The 23476-nt window shown below is 42.3% G+C and overlaps 1 protein-coding gene across 1 annotated transcript in view; it reads right to left on the reverse strand.

Annotated features, from left to right (window-relative positions):
• Nucleotides 1-3310: 3310 nt before the first annotated feature.
• Nucleotides 3311-23476, reverse strand: part of Megf10 (multiple EGF like domains 10) — a 156304-nt gene continuing 136138 nt past the window's right edge. Inside the window, exons 18-25 of the mRNA XM_034518166.2 lie at nucleotides 21257-21385; nucleotides 19186-19314; nucleotides 16939-17175; nucleotides 15644-15771; nucleotides 14532-14655; nucleotides 8995-9039; nucleotides 8041-8247; nucleotides 3311-6965 (exon numbers count right to left, since the gene is read on the reverse strand). Coding sequence (XP_034374057.1) covers nucleotides 6754-6965; nucleotides 8041-8247; nucleotides 8995-9039; nucleotides 14532-14655; nucleotides 15644-15771; nucleotides 16939-17175; nucleotides 19186-19314; nucleotides 21257-21385 — 1211 coding nt within the window. The 3' untranslated portion in view covers nucleotides 3311-6753. The remainder of the gene's footprint in view (nucleotides 6966-8040; nucleotides 8248-8994; nucleotides 9040-14531; nucleotides 14656-15643; nucleotides 15772-16938; nucleotides 17176-19185; nucleotides 19315-21256; nucleotides 21386-23476) is intronic.

Below are 23476 nucleotides of genomic sequence, written 5' to 3' on the forward strand. Positions count from 1 at the left end.
ATATTTTCCTACCACATGGTAATCAGGAGTGAATTCTAAATCATTAACACTGGATGAACTGTAACACAATGTTCGCCAAGAGCTATGCAAGTTTTGACTCATTCCGACCTTGGAGTTTTAGTTTTGCTGGTTCCTTAATAGCAAGTTAATGATAAACAGGTGTTTCTGTATCTCCAGCCTCCTCCCCATTCCCCTTCATAGCACAGCACCTTCTGTGCTTCCAGGGCACGTGGTCTCTTCTTGGTCTATACTAGTTAGGATCAAAAATTGAAACCAAAACTGAATAGGAGATTTTAAGCATTCTGCTGACAGGTGGCCTCCTTGTCCTGGCAAGAGGTACCACAGATGAGAAGGGCAGGCAGCTACACAACTCAACCCATCCTGTCATTCCTGCCCTTGCCAATCGCAGCTTCCTCTTCAATACTCTTCCATCTTACAGTGTCTCTATTTGCTTAGATTTTTCTCTCCTTACACAATTTGTTAAGTCTTTTTATGTAGTTTAAAGATTTCACCAGGATGTGCCTTTCTCCACAAATTTTCATTGACCCATCAGAAAGAATAGGCCATACTTGAAAGAGAGGTCTGAAAACCTGGGTTACATTGTGAAAGTTTTTCTTCTGCTATTCTTTCATAATTTCATGGTTCCCCAATTTTTTTTCTAGACCAGCAACATTTTTTATACCAGGACCCTTGAACCAGCCTTTCTCCACACCTATGATTTCCATCTGTAAGATTTTACTCTTGGGCCAGGCTGGTGAGAGCACTTGCTATTCATGCAAGATGACATGTACTTAAATCCCCTGTGCCCTTGAGCAAAGACTTGGTCATGGCTGAGCATGTCCAAAACCTCAGTGATAACAGAGACACCAGAATCCCCAAAGTGTGCCAGCTAACCAGCCCAGCCAAAACACTGCACTCCCAGATCAGTGAGAGACCTTGTCTCAAAAACTAAGGTGGAAAACAATAGAGGAAGACACCTGACCTCCTTCTCCTTTTTCCCTCTTTATACATGCACACAGATGCAAATATAACACACACACACACACACACACACACACACACACACACACAGAGAGAGAGAGAGAGAGAGACTTACTCTTTAATTAATCTTTGAAAACATGAATTCAGTCCTCTTAATTAACATACTGCCAGTTTTTATGTTCCGCTAATGAATTTGTAAAGTAAAAAGTCAGTTTTAGTTCCAGGAAACTCTCTCTGCTCTTTTGATTAAATTCCCTAAGAGCTTCAATCCTACTTACATTATCTCCATCTTCATAGCAGAGGCCCATTTAATCGCCTACTTTCATTTCTCCCTCTCTAACTGCGCTACAACATTCCTACCAATCTTCTGTCTGTTCACATGGATAGTGTATTGAATTCCAGCATGTCTGTGGATCGCTCTGGTCCTTGGCATAGTGCAACAAGTGGCCTTCACAGATAGCCACTAGCCAGGCTAGTCTTTTATATCACCACGCCATAGGCAGAAGGCCCTTCAGTTCGAAAACTCAAGTAGAGACAGGTGTCCTCAACCCAACTTGAGAATTATCCAACCTCACTTAAGAGAACCCAACACTTCTAGCTTCTGTCACTGCTTCGAACGCAACAGAAGAGACATTCCTCTCCACCTTTCTCTTTTTGTAGCCTCCCAAGTCATCTGTTTCTCACTGGGTACCCCCTCTATAATCACCCCTCACCAGTTCACAGACAAGTTAAATTTCTCTTTTTACCCCTACCTGTATGGTCTTTCACAGACTTAACATCTGTCTGTGTTGGGAAGCTTGACTTATTTGGAGTCTAGGTGACTCTAAGTCTGCATGCACTGCAAATTCTCAGGAAGATTACAAGTTGTAACCAGATGAAATAATACTTGTGTTTCTTTGAATTACTTCTCTAGTAATAAAATATGTGTGGAATCATGTGACAGAACAAAAAAAAATAGACCAGGATGATCATGTAAACAGATGGCTTTTATAATATTTATTTAATGCTCATTTCTGATTTTTCAATCTCGCCATTCATCTGATGATTGCAAACTCATTCATATGATTGCTTACTTTTATACTAGTGACGTTGCCTAACATTTACCAGGTGTCTATACATGCCAGCCTTTGAAAACATTCTTGCCATGGATAATTTCTAACCCTCCACAAGCCCCATGAAATGGGTGCTAATATTCCAAATATATTACAACGTGGAAACCAAGGCCTTGCAAGGTTCAGTAGGTTAGTAATGTCATATATAACTAGTGAGCTGATTTACCTCCCTTAGCTGAATACAGCGTTGAGGGTTGAAACGCTTCTCTGTATTGTCAACTACACATGGCATGCAGGTCCATTCAAGGAAAGAGCTTTTTTTTTTTGTTGTTGTTGGTTTGAATGGGAATAGTTCCCATAGTCGCATATATTTCAATGCTTGGTCCTTGTTAGTGTTAACTCTTTAGGAAGGATTAGGAGGTGTGCCTTTGTTAGAGAAAGTATGGCCTTGTTTGAAATGATGTGTGCCTAGGGTGGACTTTGAGGTTTCAAAAGATCTAGTCTTTGTCTTTCTGCGTCCTGCCTGCAGAGCAGGATGTAATCTCCTAGCTACTACTTCAGTGCCATGCATGTCTACCTGCTGCCATGCTTCCCACCACGATGGTCATGGACTCACCCTCTGAAACTGTAATCAAGTCCACAAATGAATAAAATGTGGCTTACTTTTTTTTCAAGAACAAGTAATCTAGGGCTTGGGATAAAGTCCAGATGGTAGACTATATGCCTATTATGGTCAAAAACCTGAGATTGAGCCCCAGAACCACATAAAATGGGCATGGTGGTGAATGCCTCTAATCCATACCTCAGGAGGTAGAGGCAGGAGCATTAGAAGTTCAGGTCATCCTCAGACATCCAGCCTACATGATACTCCAGCTCAAAAACAAACGAACATAATGGTCTAAGTAGTGGTTCTCAATCTGTGGGTCATGATCCCTTTGTCAAACCTCTGTCTCCAAAAACGTTTACATTACTATTTATAATATTCACAAAAGTATAGTTATGAAGTAACAACAAAATAATCTTATGGTTGGAGGTCGCCACAACATGAGGAACTGTGTTAAAGGGTCGCAGCTTCAGGAGGATTGAGAACCACTGACTTAAAGGAAAAGCATATACATTGGCAATTACATATAACAAAGGGCTAATGCCTTTTAATGTACATGTAAAGTACTACGGAACCACACATGACAGGGTATAAATTTTCTAGTAGCATTGTGAACCTTTTTTGCCCACTTGATCACCGGAGACACATGAAGAAATAAATACCGCTGCAGAGCTGTTTTTAATTGGAAAGTTTATTGCGTTCATCTATTGACTATTTGGCGGTATAAATGACAAGACTAATTCTGAGGAGGGTTTATTGTCTTTGGGAAAGAGAGAGGGAGGATAACACTTAAAGCATTAACTTTGTTTGCAGTCACCAAGTAAACCACACTGCATTCTGAGTTTTTCTTCTTAAAAAATAGAGAGAGAAATACTGCGATTTGGTCATATCAAAACAAAGCTGAGACAAAAATGGTGAACAGGACTCTGGGGCAGTTTGCCGCGTGTAGCCCCTGCTTCATAAGCAACCACTCCACACACCAAGCCTCTGTATATGTCCATGGCAGTAAGCCTTTAAAATCAAAATAGCCCTTCAATGTTTCCTTGGAATAATAAGGACATGTTACCCAGAGATGGAAAATTCATTATTTTAAAACCATAATCCTAAGATTTGATTTTTATGATTTTTGTCTTACTTGAACTGTAGATTTCTAATATCAAGTTGATATTATGCTGCTTTTGTTTGACTTTGAGTTATATTTGGTTGAAAAGTTTCTATTATGGCCCACCGACATAAATATAACCATATTTTCATAAAGTTGCCTGCATTTCTCACAGTCGGGAGGTATTATGCTAACGGATTTGGCCATGACACCCTATGCTGCTCTGTTGTAAAATTCTAAGGTCAGTTTTTCTGTATTTGGCCAACGCCCACAAAAGCATCGCTAAACACATTGAATTCTGTCTGTTACTGGTGCTCTATGGGAAGCACTGTCTAGCACTGGAGTGATTATGAAGATTCCTGTATCGTGGAATTAGCCACAAATATCATATTCGCCTAATGAAAGCAAGTATATGAGTTATCATCTGGGCAAGTTCTGATATAACACTGTACAAGTATAGTAAATGGCAAAAAATTTAAAACATCAACTTCTAAAGAAAGAGTAATGACTAGGACCACATTTGCGTATGGATTTTCCATACAAGGTACCACTAAACTCATCCAGTGTTTTCTTCTGCAGGGTACCAAAGAGACATGATAGAAAAATAACTAGAAAAGTATGCTTTGTCTCCAAAGACAACATGGGATTTTTACAATGTCTGAAATGTGAAGTGTTCTGACTTTGGGAAAGTCTTGAAGAAACTTCTAGGTAAACCCTACCTTGGATCCAGGTTCAGGAGGTCAGCTTGTGTTAGGACATGGGTATCAATAGGATTCCGTAGGGCAGCTTGTGGGCATGTCATCCCCACTTCATAAGACAACTGTTTGGAACCTTCTCTGTAGGTTTATCCCAGTAAGTTCTTCTCACCTTTGCACACAATTTTTCCCCAAATGGTAAAATGGGGAAAGACAGCTTTAAAACAAACAAACAAACAAACAAACAATCTCTATATAGTCACAGGGGACCTCAATCTTACTATCATGCTTAAAAGAGATGATATTTAAGGAAAAGGGGGGAAAGTGTTCAACCTTCTCTTAGCAGAAAGGACTCCTATAGTTGCTAACCCGTGTGTCTGTTCGATGCTTATTCCCTAGGGATCAGCCAGTGCTTACCTACTGGAAAAAAAAATCAATTGTTTCTAAATGTTTCAGATAATATAAGAGCAATTGCCCTAAGAGCATTTGCAGAACTATTTACCTGACCAAACAAACCCATCATGATAGGCACATGGTGTAAAACACAAAATGACTAGACACTCCACCTCAACTAGGACACCACTTTATAGCTACCGCTAGTAGATGAGTGTAGTAGTCAGTTATTAATAGACTCCAGCAGACTGTCACATGGGTCTTCATGTCATTCTGCTCTGATGTTGCATACCCTCACAGCCTCTCTTCTGTGTGCTCATGTAGAGCAATGCTTTGTTGTATCCTATTGGCGTTCTCATTGAGACAAAAGCCTTGGGGGTAAAGCTTGTGTCTGCAATAGTGCACACCAGGCAAGCAATTGTTCTGGTCTGCTGGGAACAGTCTATATTTAAACCCCGTGCCTGATGATTATTAGAAATGCCCTCATTTACTATTACAAGTGTCCCAGTTTAGATGCTCAGTTATTGATGATCATGATGAAAGTCTTCAGCAAAATCACTGGTAGTACTCATGGCTCCTTCTTCCCGACTTTAACCAATACTCAGGGAGCTAATATCCCCCAAAGAGCTCCACTGTGGACTAATAGAAGGTTTTTCCATTCCAGTGATCAGCTACGCACCTATGGCTGCTATACTAGTTTAGCAACAGCCAATTTTAACAGGTTCAATTTGTATGTTTTCATTTCCTCCCTCCAAAAGAAAGATGATGCATTCTCATTGAGCAGAAGATGAATGGCAATGATTCAGGAGACGATGGACATATCATAATTCTGCATTAACAATCCAAACACCACACAACAGAATACACGACTTAATGAGAATACAAACTAAAAGGAAATGAGTGCATGTCACATTAGCAATGCAAAAGGCCAGCTTAAGCATAGTTTCTCTAAATCAACAGTTAATAGGAAAAGTGCCCTTTCCCCAAATATGCACAAAAACATTTCAGTCACTTGTAGGGACAAAAATTAAGGAAAACATCCCTCTAAGTCTATATTACAGCAAGTATTACTAATGGTTCCCCTAACTTAAGCATCTTACATAGAAAATGTACACCCTTTGCCACTCACCAGACACTCACTCAATAAAAAAAAAAAGATTGCATCTTTGTATTTACGGATAACTGATAAGCTATGAACCTCAAGTGGTAAATATGCATGACGGGACAGCAAGTCGAATGACGTCATGAATCTAACATGGGCCAAAGGTCAAACAGAAACGCCACATTCATGTATTGATTTCTGCAATACTTATACTATACCTAAAATAATTCTAATTGTACCTTGCTCACCCTAAAAACAAACATAAAGTTTTTATGTTTGGATTTGCTCCCACTGCTATCCAATCCTACCACCTGACAGAATTCTTCTGATCTTGAGTTCAAATGGAAAAAAAAAAAAACCCATTATGCAAGAAGGACTCAGGAATATATTCCTTGTCTCCTATGTGTTTAGTGATTTTCACTTTTTTTTTTTTTAGGTAAATTGTGTGGTGACCTGCACAATCCTAGGAGTGGCTCTGTGATGCTACAGACAACAAGTAGACTTTAGTTTTTCAGGTGACAATACAGTGTCTCCTCCAGTCTGTGTCTCAGAAAGGTTCTGCAAAGTTCACCTCATCGGCCAATATCTTAAGACAAGTCATTGGTGCCATTCCTAATCTAACAGCAATGAGAAATCATGAAGCTCTCTCCTTCCAAACCCTGTGTTCACAACACACCTCGATGGGTGTCAGTCTCAGTTTGGAGCTTTCTGGTACGTGTCCAACAACGGCTTATTAGAACAATTCCTGGTCATCTGCAGTGCCAACTGGAGATGAACTGAAGGCTTGGAAAAAGTACAAATGGTCACCCAGTAGTCCTTAGATGTCATTCACTGCTGCTGCTGCTGCTGGTGGTAGTGCTACTGCTGCTGCTGCTGCCACCACCACCATCCTCTCTCTTTGGGGAGGATGAACTGTCCCTTACTGGCAGCAGGTCATAATGGCAAGGGATGTGACTGTTCTTTGGAAGGTCGTATGGGTCTTGGGTGACATGACCACTGCTGCTGAATACTCCTTGCACAACACTCACTGTGGGTTCTGTAATAACCAGGAACAAAAAAAAAAGTATCAGCAAGGGAATTGTTTTAAGGTGCTACCATTTCTTGCACATATCAAACACAAAAGAAGTACTTTATAAAAAAATAGGGAAATAGTTTTGAAAAAGAATATTTTTTTATAATCACACAGGGAATAGAACTCTATAGTTATTGAGCAAATGGACACTGAGAAATGGTGTTCATAGAAAAGGATGGAGAAATCAAGGAAATAAACAGAGATTATGGATATGAATCATTGTCTCAGGACACCTTAAGAATAACCAAGTCCACGCCCCTGACTCTACAGGTGAAAGTGTTCTTAGAGGTTACCTTAATTTATGGAAATACTAAACATGTTCACAACATTGGCCTCAAACATTGAGCTGAGTTCTCATCTTATTGTGGTGAGCTTAAAGAGCAGTTGGGGAGATGCTATCACTGTCTGTAAATTAATTAATTAATTTTCTTCATTATCATGATGTTTTCATTATATATATGTATATATATATATATATATATATGAAGAGAGAGAGAGAGAGAGAGAGAGAGAGAGAGAGAGAGAGACTAAACTATATAGACCTACTATTTAGTCAACATTGGCTGCAGTATGTTTTATTTTTTTTCCAAATGGCATCCATAGACTTAAAATAAGCATAATTTTATATTTTAATTCCTCCTAATTTATATCAGATTCATACGAGAATACAACTGACATATTAAACAAATTTAAAATGAAAAGCATTATGTTAATATCGTGGATACAGGAAATGGAGCCATGTGTTTGTTCCACTTGAGCCATTTGTTAGGGCTTACCTAGTGTATTAGCTAATATGAGGCATATGCACCTCCACATACGTGCTAAAATATTTATCATGGCTATGAAACAAAAGATGATGGCCATGTGGAAGACAAGGAAAAATATTTTAAATTTGCTAAATGTTGTTTTCCTTAGACATTCATTTCACATCAGTTGATATGATCCCTGTAAAACCCAATGGGATATAAGGCATCGGCTACTTAGAATTGCTTCGAACACAGTCTTGTGCCAATGGTCTTTATATGGATAGAGAACTCACCGACTTCATAGACATTCCTGTTGGCTGAAGTTGAGTTGTTGATCTCTGCATATGGGGAGTCTCTCCGAGCTGGTGACTTCATCTCTACGTAGCCACACTCAGAGCTTTTAGGCAGGAGCGCAGGCGGGTCTTTAATGGTGGCGTATGGGTTTTCAGAGCTGCTTAGGGAGCAAGTACTTGAATTATATTCAGAGTTCTTTCCCAGATCTGAGAAGAGAAATTGAACAAAAGGAATAAGTGTAGTTTCACGGGCAACATCATTTCTTGCTGATAATTTCCTTGAGCAGATTATTTCTTTATGGGTAAGTTTCTATAATGGTGTTTTCTGAAAATAATGTGCACTTACCACTTATTCTGAAGACAATTTGCTATAAAACTGTCCATCTATAAAGTAATTGTAGCTTGCCTCTGAGGAGATTACTGAGAAAAACAGCATGGCTCTGATTTCGTTTTGATGATCACATCCAAATACAATTAATTCTATTCCGATACTATGAGAAAATTTACTAATTCAAGCCTTTAAATCAATAAACCAGGAGTTGATGGTCCCAGAAACACAGGATAGTTCTATTATCACAGAGAGAGGGGCATTTGTTCTGTAGAAACCCTCTGTAACACTTCAGTACTGGATACCATGTTGCTCAGAATCATTGTGGAGGGTCATTAGATGGTCATCTGGTTCCTTCTTATTCCAGCTGTCTCCCACTGCACATTTCTCTTTCCCTAGACGCCATTTAATTTAAAGAAAATGTGAGTATATTCCCTCAGAAAATTAGAATCTTTGCTCCCAAACAGATCCGCCATTGTCTTTCTCTCCATGTCTGTCAAACATGATCATGTCTTGGCATAGTGACTTGTCACATAGCAGGTTCTAGATCATGTTGACAATTCTACTTTTGTTTGCTTTAAGAATTATTTCAGCCTCTGAGATCCTTCTTCAAATATACACCATACCTTTTAAGGACTTTCCCATGTAGCTCCTGTCCAGCCCAAAAGCACCTGTGGTGAAGAAGAACAAAGCGTGAGAACTGAAGGTAAACGGAAAGGAGCCCACATGGCAAATTACCACAGACGTATCAGTCATGCCAGGGGCTAGACCCAAGCATCCTGTATGCACAGACATGTTCATCTCATCATTTACCCGCACTGGAAAAGCCTGATGAACTCATGTAGGAACAAAGTGACAAGGGAATCATCAACCATGAATCAAAGCTGAATAACATGGAGGACATAGCCAAGACTAGACCTGAGAGTTCACATTCTACAGCTCCCTCAAGGGTCTCAGTACTAGTTTCACATTAACTAGTATTCAGTTATAACATCATCTCCATTAATACTTTATAAACCAGTGGTGGACCTTGACCATTTTTTATTAATTTTTACTTGAAATTTTTAATTTTCCCAGTATGGGGGGGGGCGGAACATTTGCAGATGAGTCTACCTAGACAAAATAAATAGTTGGCTTGTTTTCAAATATATTTACTTCATGGAGGTGGGTGTTGGCTTGGAATAAATAGTCCTGCTCACACTGGGCCAAGTGAAATCTGTTGGCAGTGAGAGCAAGCAAACACTGAACACAATGATGTCGAAAGTACCTTAGATAGAGCATTAGACTGTAACTGCCAATTTATAGCATTCACACTCTGGCAAAGACAAGGAGTCCCTCTCTAGCCTGTTCTATACCACCTCGTACAAATGCTACCTCGCAGTGCTAGTACTGAACAGCAAACAAGGATCCCACTGGAGCTGTCAGAGAAAGAAGAAAAGGGAGTGGATAGGAGCCAAAGCACTTAGCTCCCATCACTCCATAGCTGTGTAAGTCTAAGGCGGATGCTTAGCTCTGAGTGTCAGTTTTCTCTTCTCTAAAATGAGGACCCCAAAACCTGCACTCCAGCCTTACATGGCTGTTCTCATCATTAAATGAAGTAGAACATGTTTCAAAAGGCTTCCCGACTCTGAAGCACCATATGAATAAATGGGGTTTCAGTTTCTGTAACACTTAAGGTGTCAGCACCATCAACACCTGTAAGCTTCTGTAAGCATTGCAGGGCATTGTTTATTGTCTTTCAAAGCAATGTTAAAGACTTGGCTAAAAGCAGAGAATAATGATGTGTCATGAACCTTCCAACTCTTAAATAGAATGTTTACAAATGCTAACCCAGCCCTATACACTTATCTGTTGATGTCCTTAGATTCAGGATTAGATGGTGATACCCTAGCAGGATCTTTGAGGAGAAAAAAGAGGGACTCTCATAAAGGAAGCTGTTTAATACCAATCATTGTTGAGCAAGACATGGAAATATTTTCTTTCACCAAAGCTCACTTTTTTTTGGTCTCAGTTGTCAGCCCAACCTCACATGGTTGGTCAAGGCTCAGAAGTCTACAGTGCAGTGGTTCTCGACCTGTGGGTCACGACCCCCTTTCTTGGAGTCACCTAAGAACATCTGCATATCAAATATTTATATTATGATTCACAACAGTAGCAAAATTAGTTATAAAGTGGCAATGGAAATAATGTTATGGTTGGAGGTCGCCACAACTTGGGGAACTATAATAAAGGAACTAAATGGCATCAGAAAGGTTGAGAAGCACTGCAATCGAGGGACAGGATGAAACAGTTTGTAATAGAACCCTACCAAAGAGAAGCCTGGCCTTGGCTGGCCATTAGCTCTTGAATGGCAACCTCTAAGATCTTACAATATTCTGCCCAGTAAGAATATTTTGTTTTCTTAGAGGTACAGGGTTGAAACTTTATTAGACAGACCAGAAGGATGATTCATATAGGGGGTTGTGTCATATCGGTTTGCCTATAAGGGGATAGAATATAAGTAAGGGCACAATCATTTGGGCAGTTAATCATGTCCATAAGACAAGCCCCTCAATCATGGATATGAGTGGTAAGGTGACCCTCTCAAGTTGGCAATACTGAGTGGTTTATGTTGTGCCAGGAAAAGTCAAGGTAGTTATAATTGAGTGGGAAAAGACCACTGGTCACCTTCAAGCTCTGACCGTTCTTGAACTCTTCCCTTGGTAGGTTTTAATCCATATCCCTTTACTAATAATCTGAAATCATGATTACAGGAGCATTCAGTGAGTTCTGGGAATCATTCTTGAAATTATTGATCCACACTATCATCTTTTGGACCAGTGAGCTTGCAGTTGGTGTTAAAAGCAAGAGTGGTCTTGGGACCTCATAGATTTGGTAGAAAGTCTCCATGGATGGGAAAGGTATGCTGCCTCTGAGAACTGTATGACTATAGGGCTGTGGTTACATTACTCTACAAAATTCTCTTGGTCCTCTCTAAACTACAGGCAGTTTTCTTAAATGTCCTTCTGGGTCTAGACTCAATGTTTATCCTTTCTCCAGACATTAGAAAGAAAATCAGTGTGGTTAAATCAAAATCAAAAGACAAGTGCAGCCTCAGGATCACTTAGCCAGGTTCTCACTTATTGTTGGAGGGTGTGGGGGCTGATTTAGTAAGCGAGCAGGTGGACTCGAGTCCCTCACATCTCCTGCTTGTACAGATCCCCAGGAAAGGGGTTTTCAAATGCTCAGTTTCATCTGGTTCCCACAACAAGCCAGCACATGCTTGCCACCCCCATTTTATCTCTTTTTTAAATTTTTTATTGGATATTTTATTTACATTTCAGATGTTATCCCTTTACCCCATTCCCCCTCCCCCACCCAGGAACCCCCTATCCCATTCCCCCTCCTCCTTTATGAGGATGTGCCCCCACCTACCCCCCACTCCCACCTCCCCACCCTTGAATTCTCCCACATTTGGTGTCCAGCCTTCATGGGACCAAGGATCTCCTCTCCCATCTATGCCTGATAGGGCCATCCTCCCTTACAGCTGGAGCCATGGGTCCCTTCCTATGTGCTCCCAGGTTGCCGCCCCCATTTTAAACATGAATAAATAAACCCAAGAGTCAAAGTTCCAGGCCTGTGCTATACAACAACAGGAGTCCATCTCTGGGCTCTTTCTGTCAAGGGTAGGGCTATTTGAAACATCATCAAAACAACCATTCCACGGGAGTGGAGGGATGGCTCAGTCACCTGGCTGCTCTTCCAGAGAACCCAAGTTCAGGTCACCACACTCACACCCAATGGCGCACACTATACACTGCCCAACTTCAGTTCTGGGGGCAAAGATCTTGCACCTTTTTCTGGTCTCTAGGGGCACACAACTATGACATCCCCTCTCATGTACATGTGTGTACACAAGTAAGAACAAACAAAACCACTTTTCCATTGTTTTTTTTTTTTTAAATCCTACCTGCTTTACCACCCATATTGTGCCTATGTGTTTTAAAGAAAAATTACCCTTTTCCTCCTGTGTAAGCTGCTCTTAGGGAGAAACAAATCAAAAAAAAAATTCTCAGCATCTCATGAAGAGTTTAGAGCAATAACTCTTGGGTCTCTCTGGGTCCGAAAGCAAAGATGTGGCCACGGCCATGATTGTTTAAAATCAGGGCAAATTATAATAGGTTAAAACAAAAAAGATTTCCCCATTAGTACTATCAAGCCATATATTTTGTTGGGCTAGATTGTAATTTAGACCTGTATTGAAATCTGACACATAATCTTACTGTTGAAAGAAGTAAAAGCCCCACTGATGACATTATTATAGCTTACAATTAAGAGTTAGTTTTCACTTACTGTTCTACTGAGACATTTGTACAATAAGAGGCCTCCACAGCCCATAAAGTTTACATGGTGCATCTTAGGAAATTCCACATGCATAGAGACCACAGAGGAAGTAGAAGGGACAGTCATACATTCCACCTTGAGATTCAACTTTCCCCCCTTTCCTTTTATCTGTTTGGACATTGCCCTCTGAGCTTTTTGATTTATGCATCTTTGGGATGATATTCACGAGTGGGTCTGTCCTGTACAGCTGACCGATATTTCAAAAAAAAAGTTCATTTAAGTATTTATTCCATGTAACAATTGTGTTTACCTAAGGCATTTCATTGGGCTTCCTGGCAACTCCAACATTTAACGAACATATGTGAAATGTTGTGGTTAGCCTTAAATGTCAGTTTGACACAGCCTAGAATCATCTTAGAGGAAGGCCCCTACTGAGGGATTGCCTGGATCAGACTGACCTATGGGTGTATCTTAAGGGGTTGTGTTTACTGCTACGTTGATGCAGGAGGACCCAGCCTACTGTGGGCAGCACCGTCCTTGGTCTTGTAGACTTAAATTGTATAAGAAAGTTAGGAGAGAGAGAGAGAGAGAGAGAGAGAGAGAGACAGACAGACAGAGAGAGAGAGATAAAGGGGGAAGGAAGAGAAGGAAAGAGTGGGGAAGGGAGGGAGAGAGAGAAGGTTGGGGAAACTGCTATGGTTTCTGCCCTAACTTCTATAAGGGACCGTGACCTAGAATTGTCAGATGAAATAAACCCTTTCCTCCCCGAAGGTGATTTTGGCTAGTTTTTGTTGTTGTTCTGTTTTGATTTTGATTTTTATCACAGCAACAGAATAAATCTAATGGCACACGGCACCACGCGCTCGGCAGATTATTCCAGAAGCTGGTACCCACAATCCCTGATGAGGAGGGCCTCAAAATTAACACAAATCCAATAGTAAAACAGTATTGCCTGCCTGTCATTCCAATTCTCTTTCAAGTGAACAGCCGTTTTTTTCCTGAAGCTCTACAGCATGAGATACTCAACCAACCAGCTGCAGAGCCGACCGGAGAATCTGGCTATTTACAATTAAGCCAGACAGAAATTACGGCGGTGAGGCAGTGCTATTCTTCCTACACTTCTGCAGCATGGGGGTGGTGCAAAATGTAGTTTTCTAAAATACTCTCAGTGACAGGAAACGAGATTACTATTATTGCAAATTAGCTAAAATAACTATTTTTTAAATGTTCTTAATTTTTAACTTGTAAAATGATAAATATCAAATAGACATAGTCTACATTAGCAGGGGCCGTTTGGGGTGTTGAGTAATACTTAAGAATATAAATTGATCCCAACTGCACAACTCTTGAAGATCACTAATCTCACAACTGTTTCCTCACCTGGAAAGGGGAAGGGATATCGCGCACGGCATTCAGTCTTAAGAGCAAACAAAATCGTGCCCGGTCAAAAGTCAACAGCGTTCAAGGTCAGTTCTAACAGGATTTTAAAACAGTTCACCAGGCTTTGTGAAAGGGACTCCAGCTCTTTATGGTTCATTTGTTCAGCAGTCACATGGTGCTGGGGACTTCCCTCTCAGAGCCGGTGAGAGCTGAGTTAATGTGGAGGACGCCCCTAGCAGGCAGAGATGCTTTTCTAGAAGTCCTGGAGCAAAGTGGTACCCCAGTGGTGTTTGTTAAACAAATAAGTCGTTAAGGTTAGTAGTTAACCCTATGGAGGCGTTAGACATGATTCATTATTTGGGTCGGGTGCCTGTTTCTGGTGGATGGCAATAGCGCACACACAGAAGAATAAACACTTAGACTGTCAAGTATGCGCATGCGCTCCGCTCATGGTCCTCACCAAGCTCATTGAGGTAGCCTCCTTGCTTCCAGTCAGCTGGCAACGTCCCGGCACAGTCCACCAATGCACCTCTCTTCCCCGGGTTCACGGTTTTAAGATTCACGAACAGTTGGTTGTTTTTTGACTATGGGACAAAAAAAAGCAAACAAGAAGATTTAAGAAGAGAACAACACACTGAAGTTCAGAATTCATGGCAAGGTCCTTCTCTCAATTCAGGCTGAGATGAGGTGAGGTAACTCATCCTTGGCACGCAGAGTGCATGTCCCTCTGTCCAGATTTCCCCCGCCTCCGCCCCCGCTCCGCCCCTGTGACCTGGAGGTCTTCGTTTCACACTGTAACCTTTTGCCAATTAGACTTCATTTTAAGTCATGAACAAAGAATTTTGAATTGAAGAAAAGAATTGTGGGTGCATGTTCTATGAAAGTCTACATGATGCTGTGAGTCCTCGGTGCCTTGGCCATTCCAGTGGGCATAAATATGACCATGAGACCCTGTCTGAGACCTGGGGGGATGGCGAACACGGTATTTGGGGCCGGTGAAGTACTATTTATAACTCTGAGGTGCCGCTGTGAAAAGGATTAAATGAATTAACTTGATATTCTCCTTCTTTTGTTCTGTTCCTTCTTTCCCTAATGGAAATCTGGACAGTGGTGAGCCAGACAATGGAGACCGGGCACAGTGGAAAGGCACATTTGAAACTCAGAGCGTCCTCCCAGGGACATCCTGGGAGCATCCTGGGAGGACACAGAAGCACAGGTGGTCAGAGAAGATATTATGATTTCACAGTAGGCCTTTAAGTTTATATCGACACCATCATGAGATATCGTTTTCATCTCATGTGAAGAGGGGCACTATCCCTGATGGAAGAAAAACGGTGTGGATTGTTACTATCGAGACCTTATCACACAGCAGCAGCAGTGCAAGACACGGGAAGCCTTTGTTACTTAGAGGTGTGTCCTCTGGGGATGCTCAGCCACACTCAGAGGACAGTTCAGGAGGAATCAAGTGAGCAAGACACAGGGAGTATCCAGAGCCGTGGTGCCATGGTGGCGAGAATGTGTGCCTCGTCTCTCCCCTCCCCACGCTCCGATTCCTGAGGCATTTTCTCTCACCTTTGCCATGGTCATCCTGTCCCTGTTGTTCACATGAGGGGATGTGGCACACTGGCTAAGTGTGTGATAACTGGGATTGGTGAAGTAGTGGCTGTTGGCATTTCTGCCATTGCTGTGAGGCAGGGTTTCTGAAAAAGGAGAGGAAACGATTAAATCAAAATACTAGTACACATGTTTTCCTCTCCTGCCCAGCCCACTCTTCAAAGCCCCTAGAAGAGCAGGCAGTAGCCTCCTTGGAAATCGTGAATGCATTCAAGGAAGACTGCTCTTAGCTTTGGGGCCTGTAAACACAGAGATAGTGTCATAAGAAACTGCATCTACACCCATTGGCTTCTTTTTAAAAACACTTGATTTCTTGACACAGTAACTCCGCGCTGAAAACATACTCTTATGTAAATGGCCTATTTTGCATATTCTCCCAGAATCATAATATTTATAAGCATATAGCCAGGGTCCTTCAGTAATTGCTGAAGACTAAATAAAAGGAAACTTGTGTTACTCCAATTGATGGTTGAATGTGAGCGTTGTCATCGCTGTCTTCTCCCCCCCAGCCCCACACCCACACACACTACTTGTGACAGAAAGATTCAGAAGAGGTTTCATAAGGGACTGCCTTGGCACTTTCTAATACCTCGGGCTCTCTCCAGTTACTGAAATGTGCAGGCATAGGGCTGGAGGATGCCAATTGAAGCACACACAGCAGAGACTGTGCTCTCTTTCTCTCTTTCTTCTCAACATGCATATACGACAGAACTTGGACTGGCTGTTCAGTAGAGTCTATCCATGAATTAAACTGTCTAAATATAAAACAACCATTCATTGATCCCAATTTAAAATTTCTTATTGAAGGGCTGGACAAGGCGGCTCAGTGGTTAAGAATGCTTGATGCTCTTCCAGAGGACTCAGGTTCAATTCCAAGATCCCAAGCACCCACGCTGGGCAGCTTACAACCGTCTCTCCTGGGGATCTGACTACTTCTTTTGGTCCCAACAGGCACTTGCATACAGAAACACACACACACACACACACACACACACACACACACAAACACAATAAGTCTTTTTTTCAAAAGCCTCTGAAAAAAAATGAAAGTGATGATTTTTCTATTGCTAAGATGTAAGCCACATCTCTAAGCACATATACCTCTTCAGAACTCGAGGTCACGCCAGGGAAAACTGTCAGATGTGATGGGCTCACAGGCAAACACCAAATTCCAAAGAACCTAACTTTACTAGGAGGGTTCCCCGCAGGGCAGCTTCCCTCGCACATCAGCCCTGCCTGCACCGCAGCCCTACCTGCAATGGTATAGTCTGCGTTGATGACCCTCATGGCAGGGGTGTAGGTCACGGCCGGCATGCTGGATTCCTTCCTCTTCTGCTTGTGTCTGTAGATGATGAACAGGGCCAGCAGGAAGAGCACAACAAGAACAAGGACCACGATGCCCGCGATGGCCCCGATCTGATAGGAATCGGCAGGAAGGGCGGTGCTGGTCCGGCTTAAGCTGTTCAGATTGCCCACGATGATGACCCCAGCTAGGAGAGGGTGGAAACAGACTGAGTGTGGAGGACCGTGAGCCAGATACAGGTTCTATCTTTATTAAAACAAAAACCACGCCCACTAGCCTAACGCTTGGGTGTTTACAGTCCACGAGACACTTATTTGGAAGCAGAGCACGGTAAACACAGACACACTTTACTATCAAATGCAACTGGTGCCATGTCCCTGCTCTAAGCCCTCGGGAGGCAGTTATAAAACCCTGAGAGTCAGGCACGGGGTTGAGAACTATTCATCTAGCCAGGCAGTGGTGGCGCACGCCTTTAATCCCAGCACTTGGGAGGCAGAGGCAGGCAGATTTCCGAGTTCGAGGCCAGCCTGGTCTACAGAGTGAGTTCCAGGACAGCCAAGGCTATACAGAGAAACCCTGTCTCGAAAAACCAAAATAAATAAATAAATAAATAAATAAATAAATACATACATACATAAATTTAAAAAAAGAGAGAGAACTATTCATCTATTTCAGACTGAACTCAGATTGGCAATTAATCTTGGATAATAATGTTTCTAATTTTTGTTTTGCTTGATGTGTTTTTTAGTACTGATCTTACATAGGAATAAGTCATATACACCCACTGACTAACTCAATCTCTGATCTCACTTACCCTTAGTTATTTTTAAGAGCGATTTGCCTTCTAAATAAGCAGAGCTCTGACCCAAACCGAGGCCAAGCCTCTTACTGCTAGACACACTATCTTATGAAAAACTATTTTCAGCAGCAGAAAGATTTCTCTTGATGTTCCTGGTAACAACACCTGTAACTTTACCCATCAAAGTCAAAACTTCCAGTGGCAGTCCCTCCCATAACCATCAGGAGAACATTCTCGAAGGGCCCTCTGCCCCAGAGTGTCAGAACTGTTGAAATACTTCCATGAAAAATATATTTGGCAAATAATTCCAAATGATAACAATGAGTACCCCAGTGAAAACAACACAGAACCCAAGTTAAAACAACACAGACACAAATGTGTCTGTTTTCCAACTCAGTCACTCTAGTCTGGAGAGTTTAACCCAAAAGAGATGAAATCACATGTCATATGGGGACTGGCATTCATTGCTCACACAGCCTTAACAATGATGGCCGAACACTGAACACCATCCGGATGTCCACAAATCATGGTATGTCTATTCCAAGGAACACTACACAGCAGCAAAGAACTGAACTATCGATTTGTTTAAAAGCCTATTTTAGAATACTTACGGTAACTAATCAAAACCAGGCATAAGAATACAATGTGGTTTCCCTAACTTGTGTGGCCTCAGTGGGTCAGAATGTGCCTAGTTCTGCAGTGACTTGATATGCCACAGTAGGTTGATACCTGGGGCAGGGGCTCCCACTTCCCAAAGGAGAAGGGGAGGAGGGGGTGAGGAAGGGCTATGTGAGAGGGGGCTGGGAGGAGGGGACTTCGATTGGGATATAAAGTGAATAAATAAATAAATTAATGAAAAACTGCAAAACGATAAAATGTGATTCTCTTCACAGGAAATTCTAGGAAAAAAATGCAAACAGTGGCAGAAAGATCAGTGGTGTCCTGCAGTGTACGTAAGAAGTAGCAGAGATGGGCATGGGGAAACAGGTAAGAGAGTGGCAGACAGATATTATCTTTATTGGAATGGTCGCCTCAGGGGTATGTACAGGTTTCAGGTTTCAGAAAATTATGTAAGGTGTGTGGTTTTATTTGCCACTTATGTCTAAATAAATCTTTTAAAAAAATAGAAAGTTTGTGGATTTTAGAATACGAAAAGCTGTGATATTCATGTCACAGCTATGTGGCTTTGGGGACATTGTCTAACTGCTATAACCTTCAGCTGGTCTCTTTCTCTATTAAAGACAGCGAAAATAAGGTATCTATCTGGCAACCACATAATCAGCTAGCCTGTATGAGTTTTAATTAGGTCTACCCATGTTGGCGTAAGTGAAAGTACTTAATACTGAGTGTTCACTGTGGCCACACACTAAGAAGCATCATTATTTACTAGTATTTTACCTTGGTCACATCGTGCCCCTTTCCATCCTGGGCTACAGTAACACGTGCCAGTGATGTGGTCACAGGTGGAGTTGTTCAGACAGTCACAGATCTGGCGACAGCCATAGCCGTACGTTCCTGCAGGGCATTCTGGAGAGGAAAGGAAGCCACTGTATTTCCCAAGACTTGGAGAGATGAAGCCTGCCTTCTGTGTGTCCTGCATATCAAGTGATGAGCCCTGTCCATGGGTTCCTGCTTAGACAGACTGGGGCCATAGGAGGTATGGGAAGCCAGACTGTGGTCCTTGAGCCGTAGTATGCTTCACAGTCCTGCTGCTCAGGACAGAGCCATTCAACATTATGGCTCAGCTCTTGACACATGTGCCTGCTGAATACCCACGGCTCTGAGGTGTGAGAGGGTCTGTGAGACTTCCCGTGGAACAAATGAAAACATGAAAAGCAATTTAATGTGACCCCCCCCCAGTCACATCTGTGGGTCGGAGAAAACTGGACCCAACAGTGTAAGCCTGAAGTAATCTCTTCAGAACACATACTTTATGTAGGCTCTGGGATTCCTCCTAAAGACATGTTCTCACTGAGATTAGCAGGAATTGGGGGCACTTTTGGTTATTTTCTAGGTAGAAGTTTCATTTGACATAGAATGATTCAAGTACAGGTTTGTCATGCTGAGTTCTCAGAGACTAACATAGTATGAGTCTTATGCTGTTAATCAAAAGAACCTTGTAGGGGGTGGAATTTAAATCTGAAGTTTCAACACAGATGTTGTTTCCAAAGTGAACAGCAGGGGGCGATGTGCTATCACTATCAGAGTCTGGCAAACCTTGCAATCCTGTTTATTGGGGACTTCAAAAACAGGGACACTTTAATTCCAGATTCATATTCGGAGCTATCATGGCGGCACTTGAGAGGTTTTTCTTAGTAAGACCTTAACTGGTTGCCTGGCAGTTGAATGCAAGGCAGTTTAGAGCCTGCCCTGAGCTCTAGGCGGAGGATTTGCAGGCAGGCATAGACGGCATTTATACACACAGAGATTGCTACTCACGAGACTCTGTGACCCAGTATATGTTTTATGATCACCTGCAAAGCAAACATCGTGTATTCTTCGTCTAGAACTGGCTCCGGGTGGCTTTTTGCTGTATTTGTAGAAAGAAGATTCTGCACAAACAAGCTATGTATCAGCACCTAAAGCTTCACAGAGGCTGTAAAATTGGGATGGATGGGAGGAATGGTGGCCATACCATCTCTGCACCCTGTCATCTTTACAACCACCTTCCTAAGCATACACTGGTGGTCAGTGGTGATCTCTCACTTTGCCTTGCCTCGGGGCTTTTAGCATCAGAGAGTGCCTCACACAGCTTTGGTCTTTACTGTTTTATCTTCAGCGCTGAGCAAAAGCCCCAGAGGAAAAGAATAGTTTGCTCATCTTATATACTCCACTAAGGCGAACGGTCTTGTAACCTTGTGCATGTGGATGGATACTGAACCACGACAGAGATGGGTAATTCCTACAGCATAGTCTCCTGAGGAGTAAAAAGGCGAAATGTAAAGGCAACGTGTTGAACTTAAGATTAAGGCTCAGATGAAAATTTGTTAGTGGGAAGAGTAAAAATTCATTATCAAAAGGGTGGCACCATTGTCCTGGACTCATTGCCACACTCGTTCCTGAGGCTGGCCTGAGACTTCTCCTTAACCACTTCTGTCCTCTGGTGTAAATCTGAACTCATGGCTGCCATGAAGGGAGAGTGGGCATGTCTGTTAAAGCCTCCAAGAAACCGTGTTCCAAAAATAACAGAGGGAGGGAAAGCCAGGAAAAACATAATAAAAAAGTTGAATTTGACTTCATTTTTACAGTATCGCCCTGTCTACCTAGAGTGCTAGGTGGGTTTCCACTCAGAACTCAGAGGAAAGACAGACAGCAAGGATTCCAGAGGGAAGGTTTTGAGAGCAGGAAACCAACTGTGCTGGCAATTAACCATCACTCACACTACTGAAGCTGCAGTCACATGACCTTAGCATCTCTGGGCTTGAGGAAGGTGATCTGGATGCCCAGTGATGACGTGCCATGTACTCACTCTGTTCACAGTGCCGTCCCATGAATCCTGTGCGGCAGGTACACTGCCCCGAGATGTGGTCACAGTCGGCTCCATTTTGACATTGGCATATCAGTGCACAGTCCTTGCCATAGAAGCCCAGAGGACATCCTGTATAAGGATGGAAGACAGTGGAAGTCAGAAGGCTTCCTAGGAGAAACAGAGCTCCTGCCTGCATGCACCAGTGATGAACTTGAAGGCCTCCAAAGACTGTTCAAGAGTAAAGGCGTTCCCAAACATCTCAGCTGTCAGAGGGCTGCTTGGAAGTCTCAAGTCTGGGCTCCTGCCAGGAGATTGTAATCCACAAGCTGGAGGCGGGAGAGCCCCTAGCTGTCAGTATAACCATTGTGGTGTCTTCTACTAAGTTCCTTGGAGCCAGGGAAGGATGCAGTATTCTCTCTCAGTCTCCACTTAGTTTCTAGAACCCTGGATTTGAGTTCCCTGGACTGAAGTGACTACTTTGTATTTTTGGTACATTTTTACCTTTAGTGCAAAATGACTCAAATTCATCAACTAGTCCCGTCCACTGTATCCAGTTGTAACATAAATTTTATTGTCCCTATTATCAAATATATGGGGTACAGGGGTAGAACCCTTAGGGCCAAACCAACTGTGTTTCTTAGGGGATTTAGAAAGTACTTTAAGTCTTCACACTGCTACATGGCTTCCAGGGCTTACATCACCAGGAGCCTGGGGTGGAACACACACACACACACACACACACACACACACACACACACACACACGCTCTCTTGGCTTTCATGGGTCAGCAGCTGCTCTGCAGGAGTGCTTAAAGCAGGGCAAAAGCTTCAATACAGGCAGATTTGTCAGTTGTTTCCAAATACTGTCCATGCCTTTATTTTGCCATTTAAGGAAAGCTCGAATTTTCAGAAGCAGGAATGACACACAGGTCTCAGATGCCAGCACACAGTGGAAGCCCCCATCTCAGATGCCAACACACAATGACATCCCCATACCATATATTTGTCTGACACCTGCTCTCTCCTGGATTCTTTCCTTTCATTTTGTCATGTATTCGTTAGTGCCCTAACATTACAGGGGTGGGTCTTCCTATGCTACAAATAAGAACTAAGCCCTGAGTATCCCAAGTCACACAGCTGGTAAATGCCAGGATGGCAGGCGGGGCTGTGTAAGACCAGACCCATGCAGGTCCCACTGTATCCTGCTTTGTCCACTTTAAAAGGTTCCTCTGCTTAAAGTAGCCCCTACTTTAGAATTATAAGTGACCTAAGTGTGCTTCTCTTCTAAGGAGTTCCAGCATATTTATGGACGCGAATCTGTCCTTGCAATTCTGTCTTTCAGATACTAGGCCAACAGCCATCCCTCATCCTAGAATTTTCTAGAAGTCTCCGTCCTGCTATTCTCTAGAATATATGTGAATATTTGTAATTAGAATATTTGTAAATAGGATTATTTACAAATCAGTATTAAATAGGAGTTACCTACTTTCTAACTCATCTTTTTTTCTTCGGCATGGCTAGTCTTTGAAGTTATATTATTATTGACAATATCCTTAATAAATGCTTGTTTCCGTGATTCAGCTGAAAGCAGTATGGCATTTCTCCACAACGTGTTTGCACATTGCATGTTGTGGTGCTGAACAGCCAAACACCACATGGGGTTAGACAAAGGGAGGTATGAGGTACAGGCTGGGAGTAAGAACTACAATAATGTTTTTTAAAGCACAATCCTGGGCTACTAGTACCACCAATGGACAGAAATGCAAATTCACAGGTCCTGGTCCAGATGCACTGGATCAGACACTGTGGGATATGGGCTGGGCATTTGGAGTTGGTTGGTTCCTATAGATAAACCTCGTTTTCTCTTGAGCACACATTCAGCCAAGCAGTGAGGTGTGTGTCTCTACTGACTTCTAAATCCCTATCATTCATTCTCATATTTGTACAGCTGGAAGAAATGAAAGCATTGCATACATAAATACAGTCTGGTAGAAAAGAGGAAAGGTAACTCAGTTACACATTAGAAATGCTTATAACACAGTGCTTGCTCTGTCTCAATTTACCGATATAAGGTAGCCAAAGGATGCCTGGAATGTAGGGTTCTTTAACACTCGGAGAAAGGTAGTTATCGACAGGTGACAGGCACATTAAAGGAGCCCTCACTGATGTAACATGACACACACAAACAGGGAGGCTATTTCCTCCATGGGTTGGCTCCCCC

The sequence above is a fragment of the Arvicanthis niloticus genome, chromosome 14 (genome assembly GCF_011762505.2).
Source record: "Arvicanthis niloticus isolate mArvNil1 chromosome 14, mArvNil1.pat.X, whole genome shotgun sequence".
NCBI classification, from domain to species: Eukaryota; Metazoa; Chordata; class Mammalia; order Rodentia; family Muridae; genus Arvicanthis; species Arvicanthis niloticus.